This window comes from Quercus suber, unplaced genomic scaffold (assembly GCF_002906115.3).
Source record: "Quercus suber isolate HL8 unplaced genomic scaffold, Cork oak 2.0 scaffold_946, whole genome shotgun sequence".
NCBI classification, from domain to species: Eukaryota; Viridiplantae; Streptophyta; class Magnoliopsida; order Fagales; family Fagaceae; genus Quercus; species Quercus suber.
This window is the reverse complement of record NW_027070366.1, coordinates 13,100-19,580: the sequence shown is the minus strand read 5'-3', so window position 1 is coordinate 19,580 and position 6,481 is coordinate 13,100. Positions and strand designations below refer to the sequence as shown.

At 33.4% G+C, this 6,481-nt stretch overlaps 1 protein-coding gene across 1 annotated transcript; it reads right to left on the bottom strand.

Annotated features, from left to right (window-relative positions):
• Positions 1-3,115: 3,115 nt before the first annotated feature.
• Positions 3,116-6,218, bottom strand: LOC112040675 (histone chaperone ASF1B). The gene is made up of 3 exons (XM_024073570.2): positions 6,092-6,218; positions 3,950-4,065; positions 3,116-3,846 (listed from the first exon to the last, which is right to left on the bottom strand). Exons 1-3 carry the CDS (start codon positions 6,198-6,200, stop codon positions 3,493-3,495), a joined length of 579 nt encoding a protein of 192 aa, XP_023929338.1. The 5' UTR covers positions 6,201-6,218; the 3' UTR covers positions 3,116-3,492.
• Between the last annotated feature and the right edge of the window lie 263 nt (positions 6,219-6,481).

Genomic DNA, 6,481 nt, shown 5'->3' with positions numbered 1-6,481 from the left:
TGCCATTACGGACTCAAACTTAACTTGATATTATTCCTTTGATTAATTCATATTGTCATTTAATCTTTCACTTCTTTTGTAAAACCATTGTCATTACTATGATTATCATTAAAAAAATAGAGATTACTTGGTTATTTTCTATCAAGGAAAGACCATTATATCCTGTTTTATTTTGTTATTATATCTATCTGTTATGACTTATTGAAAAATAGCTCTGCCTGCCATAAGTACTCTCCTGGCAGACGAGGCCAAGTTTATGCACAAGCCAGCCCAAAGTGAGTTACAGTTAGGCCGGTCTCAACTCTCCTACTCAGAATACCTGGGCCTATCACCGCAGGAGGCAGCCCAGCCCAAAGCATAATACAAAAAAGGCCCCTACACCCATAAACATGCTCTCTTTAGGATCATAATCTGGAAGGGGAATGAGGGGGTGAGTTGACAACTCAATAAGTAATCAAATCCTAACTAGCTGAAACAAGCATATAGATTAACAAAATAATACATTGTGCATAAGGTTATTTCACATGTATTAAAGTTATAATATATATAATGCGGATTCCAAAAACATAAGAAGTTTCATGGACTTAAAATAATTCACATATTCAAAGATATTCACATTTTTAACAATCTTATATATATGACTATGGTCACGTTATATCCTCGTGACTAGGCATTAGATTTAGATGAAACTAGTTACGTGCTAATATATATCTCGCATTAGCTAGGTCCAAAAACACGGTAAGCTTGTGATGCCATAGATGAAACTAGTTTCAATATTAATGAATAACTCTCATTGGTTAGGTATAAAAGATTCAAAGCATAGTCAGATTATCCGAAAACATAATTCAAACAAAAATATATCTCATTTAACTACTTGTGTAAAATTATATATATACATATATATATAGAAATTAAATATATTTTTGATGATTCCTTATTCTTTATATTAAATATATATAGCTAACACAATTAAAATAAACATTGTTACAATTGTAAAACAATATTCAGTAGCTAATAATACAATAGTATAAGCAAAAATAAAAAGAATTAGGAGAAAGTTATTTACCTCAACTATCACACCACAATATGCACTCCTCCCTAACATTCCTTCTAAAATACTTAAATATCACCTAAAACATATTTTCATGTACTATTTACTCAATAGCCAAATAATTAAAGAAAATCTTGTAACGGTACCGGCCAGAAGAGAAATTTCTAAAGTATCCAAAAATTTTCCACTACTAATATATATCTCACACCCAAAAGTCCATATATTCACTTCTTCTTTTTTTTTCTTTTTCTTTTTTTTCCTTTCGTGCCACCATTAATTCCTAGACTTAGAGCTGTAAATGAATCAAACTATTCATAAACAACTCGGACTCGGTTCAATAAAAAGTTTGTTCATATTTGTTTGTTTATAAATAACCCAAGCTTGAGTCTTAGTTTTAAGCTTGTTTAATAAACAAGTCAAGCCCAAGCAAAAAAATTTGTTCATGAACAAGCCTGTGAGCTATAAGGTTTGATACCAAACAAGTCGAGCATAGACTCATTTGTAAGCTTCATATGTGTTTGTTAAATAAACCCATTACACATACCTTAATAATGACATGGTCAGCGTGGGATTACTACCTTTAGAGTTTAGACTTTAGTTACATTTAAAAAAAATAAAAAATAAAATAAAATTTTAAGTGGGCTATGTATGGTCTTTCCCTATCTCATTCATAATAGTTACATACAAGTTTTGTTTTAATGTGGATGCAAAAATTGTACTTCTAATAAATGCTAAAATTGGTAGCAATTTGGTATTTTGCTATACTAATATTTGAGTTGTGAAATTTGATTTTAATTAGGGGCTTTGGATGGGTATCATATGTGAACTTTCTGATCAAGTTGTGGCACTAGTTATAGTAAACTTACGAGCTGATTGGAATAAAGAGGTAAGAAAATGTCATTTGTTTAACTTTAACCCATGACTTGGACTTAACCTAAAGGAATCAAGTAAGAAACTAGCATATTCAGCACACACAAAAAAAGTAAGAAACTAGCTCTTTATAAAGAGGCACTAATTAATTAATGATCCAATAAATTGGGACCATGCCATAGGACTAAAATGATCATGACTATTGGAAATGTGCTAATCTGTTTGGCAACTGTTTTTTCAATTTATTTGCTTAAGTCTAATTTTTTTTATTGTCTCACTTTTTCTAAATATAATTATATTTAACAAACTTTTTACAAAGAAGCTCGATATAAAGTTACTTCCAACGCACTAGATTAGAAAAGTGCTTTCAAACTTAAAATTAAGTGTAAAAAAAAAAAAATTCTCATAATTTATTCTGGTACCAAATTTATACCTGCAATATAATGTGTCCGGGTTTGTTCAAAGGAATAACATTATTCCCTACTAACATTGGGTTTAATTTTGCCAAATAATTGTATTTCCTTCCTTTTTCAGGCAAATAAAGCTGTGCGTGGTGCTCAAAGAGGTGGCAGCACAATTGTTGAGGAGGTAGAGGAACTACAGATTTGATTTTCACTTTTCATTACACATCAAGAAAATAAATTGTTGATAAATAATTCTCTTTTTTTGAGTAAGAAAATGAAGTGCTTTACTTGTAAAATTTAAAAAAAAAAAAAAAAAAAAAAATTATAGCTCTTGTTGAGATATAAAGAAGTTTCAAGTTAGCTTAGACTTTGAATACAAATATCCTTAAATATATTATCATTTCTAGTCCTGCAAAGGTTTAGAAGTTAGATCTTGCAAACTATCCTGACTGAAGCCGGCCGGCAATATCAATCCTATCCTATTTTCCTTCAAGTACACAAAATGCATGCAATTATTAGATTACTAGGAGTAACGGGCAAACACCAATTTTGATCCCAAAAATTTGCTTAAGTTCCAATTGATCCCCAAAGTTTAAAAACTTGTCATCAAATGCCTAAATGTTTTAACTGGTTTTAATTTGGTTCTTCTATTGATGTTCACTTATGCAAACTCAGAAAGCTGTCTCAGTTTGTAACTGTGCCTAATATCAAAAATTTTCATCTCTGCCCAATGACGAAGTCAAGAATTTTTACAGATAGGCAAAATATTCATATCAGTAACTCTTAAGCATAGGTTACATTTCAGTTCCAATTCACTTCATATGATTTACCGTCTCCAAAGAACACAGTCAAACATTTAATTGTTTTTCCAAAAAAATTGGAAAATTTTACAAGACCAAGTGATGAAAGACTTCCAAAAAACAAAACCTAATCTTTAATTTTCATGGCATACAAAATCTTTAACCCATTATGTACCACATCGCAACCCAAGTACAGTGATCGTACAACACATTCCAACTGGCAATTCACAGTAGGTCACGGTCACAAAAGCATATCATGGATGGAGATGTTTGAGATTTGGAAAACCAGTTTCACCCAAAATCATCAGTAGTTAAAATTTGAAGTCAAAATGTCACAACATGTCATGCAGTTGCTTCAATTTACAACCTAGTGCTCAATGGCTGGTCCTTCAGGTGAAGGGAGTGGTTCTTCTCCATTTGCATTGGTCTCAATGGCATTCTCAGCTAAAGGAGGGGGTTCTTCACCATGCTCATTGTTCTCAGGATGAAAATTAATTGGGAACTTTGTGACCCTGGGCTTGTCGGCCAGAATATTTCTTTGAACCCTATCAACCGAAACCTTTGGTGGAGGCTCCTCTCTTAGCTGTTCGTCATCATAATCGTTGTTCACATAGTATCCAACTCGAATAAACTCTTGTCCAAGAAAAGAACATGTCAATAGCAGTACTGTGACGCCAATGATATCTTCATCACGGATTTTTGATGGGTCTGGAGGGTCTGCCTGACAGGGGCCCCAATAAAAAAAATTTTAGTGTTATTTTCATAAGCAAATTAGCATTGAAAACCAAGTTTAGGACTTAGCACAAGCATTCATCAAAGACTACCTGAAGGACAAATCGGTAGTTGCCAATGTTGACTGGCCCAACAAGCACACTTTCAAGAAGTTGGTCATATGTCTCATCCTCAGCAGATCCCACATAAATGAGTTTCCATTCCAAATCTGCAGTGTTTTATGAGTTAAAATATGGCAAGGCTAGCAAGGCAGAAGTCAAAGAAACAAATTTAACTACATAGATTGTGATAACAAACAAGGGAAATGCACAAAAAGTTTATATTAGAGAAAAAAAAAATTTAAAATTTTAAAAGTTCAAAGAGATAAATGAATGATTCCCATTAGTATAATTAAGTGACTACACCTAACAGGGAGAGTGGGGGTGAAGAGAGAAGGCATCGAGTGGTTAAAGAATGCATCAAATACTGAAATACAGCTTAGCTGCACCTGCCACTTTTACCCTAAGCAAATGTACAAAATATCTTGACAAAACATGCTACATCCTCAAAGCATTTTAGTATCTCAAATTCAAGTACTTGGTAGCTGGAGTTCAAAAAAGAACTTCTATAGGAAATATAGAAATGCTTCTTCTATGAGTTATATCAAAGATATAAACATCTACATGCTTAAAGATGAAGATTAGTTTATTCATTCAGGACAAGAAAGAAAAAATTAAAAGGAACAGGCCAAAAGCCTCACTTAGATCCAGTGCCTTTTTCAAACCATCAGGGGCTTCTTTGTTGTCTCATCCTGTGAATGGCATATCTTAAACAAACACATGGATTCTAACACAGGACTAACTAAATCAAACTACTTTTTGAACTTCTCTTCCTATTAAACACTTTACCTAAGCCTATCATATCTCAATAGATGGACTTCAAATCAAATCAGGACTGGATCATACATCATTGGATTCTTAGTTTTCTTAAAAAGTAATTATAAAGCATCCAAATTTATGGGAAGAATTAATCAGATTACAAATGCTCAAACGTTACAATTTTTTTCCCGGGTTAATCTTCCTTTAATTCAGATACTGCTTGTTCATTCTGCATAAATGAAGCTTTCAGATAACTGCACTCTTAACACCAAACAAACTGCATTAATCATACTAATTCCCCATTCGGATTGGTCAAGCTTGAGGGGAAGAAGGGGAGATGCAATGAGTGAAATATACAACCCATCTTTAGTCTCGGTGCTCTAGACTGAAATAGAGATAGTGGCAACAGGTGACCTATTGTCCCTTAGATGCCAACTTCAACACAAGCGTCTGGATCTCAAAAGAAATGTAACAAGGTCTATAAATTCTTTCATAGTAACCAATTTAGCCATTCAAAAAATAAGAGAGGGTATAATGAGAAATCAACTTTCCTGGTTCCATTTCCTTTTGTTTTTCTTCTCTCTACCTTTTGCATAAGGTTTGATACCATGGTTTCTTCTCTTTCCTCATATCCTCCTAAAACCAGCTAAAGGGTATAAATTTTCACAATACAAAAATCAATGGTTGGACAAAAATGCATTTGAGCATATCCCATTTATTTGCATTAGATCGAAGGCATATTTGGTTCGACTAACAACAACAACAACAACAACAACTTTAAGATTTGCATTCATATCTTTTGACCTTAAACACCCATATAAACCACCCATAGCCACCCAACAAGACTTTACCCCTTTGTGAACACAACAAACAAAGAGGCCGTACCCAATGCACAAAATTCCCGCTTTTGCACAATCTGGCATAGGTGATTGGTAGACTATCATACCCTCAATTTTTATTTTCTATATATATATATATATATATATTATCTTTTGGAGAGGCTGAATCCTGGTCTCGAACTCACAACCTGCCACTTGTTAATTCGTGAACACAACAAGAATGTCGAAATTGTGATTTCCAACTTCCTAGTCATTCAACAAATTCAAAAGCAAAGAATTCATGCCCCAAAAAAAAAAAAAACATAACATTTATCCTAATTAATTGCAAAGAACAACGACATAAGACTTGCTAGAGTACAAGACAGCTTTCAAACTCAAAAAGACTTAAAATTTACGAACTTTTACAATAAATTATCGAAATATTAACGCAATAGAAGCCTAATTAAATTCAAGTAGTAGTTTAACAAACCCTAGATGAAGCTAAAAAAAAAAAAAAAGTAAAAAAGAACAAAACGGTGACGTTTTGTGAAGTAGTTACCGTCTTTGAGAGGGGTCAAGCACTCGTAGGAGATCTCGAACTGAAAGGGGTTGAGAAACGTGGCTGGGTTGTCCAAAACGGCGACGTTTGTGATGTTCACGGCGCTCATAGTCTCGACCCCGAATATCACGGTTACAGAGCAAAGAGGGAAACAAACTGATCTAACTAACTTTTAACAAACTAATCCACTCCTAATGTTACAGTTGTACAGCACTTAAACACTCTCACCTGCCAATCACTTAAGTAAAACGCCACCGTTTGCCTTTAATTTTCCTTTCTTCTTTTGCTTGTAAACTCTGTCGTTTTGATCATCACTGCATCTGTGCTCTTCTTCTTCCTTCCTTTATGTCATCTTTCTCAGTTGCATTATCAACACAAAATAATTTTTTT

What these genes read in the sequence shown, in the direction of transcription:
- LOC112040675 (XM_024073570.2), bottom strand. Translation starts at nt 6,200, where the DNA reads ATGAGCGCCGTGAACATCACAAACGTCGCCGTTTTGGACAACCCAGCC. An exon ending in CTTGACCCCTCTCAAAGACG is followed by an intron (nt 4,066 to 6,091) that starts GTAACTACTTCA and finishes AAAACACTGCAG; the next exon opens with ATTTGGAATGGAAACTCATT. An exon ending in ACTACCGATTTGTCCTTCAG is followed by an intron (nt 3,847 to 3,949) that starts GTAGTCTTTGAT and finishes GGCCCCTGTCAG; the next exon opens with GCAGACCCTCCAGACCCATC.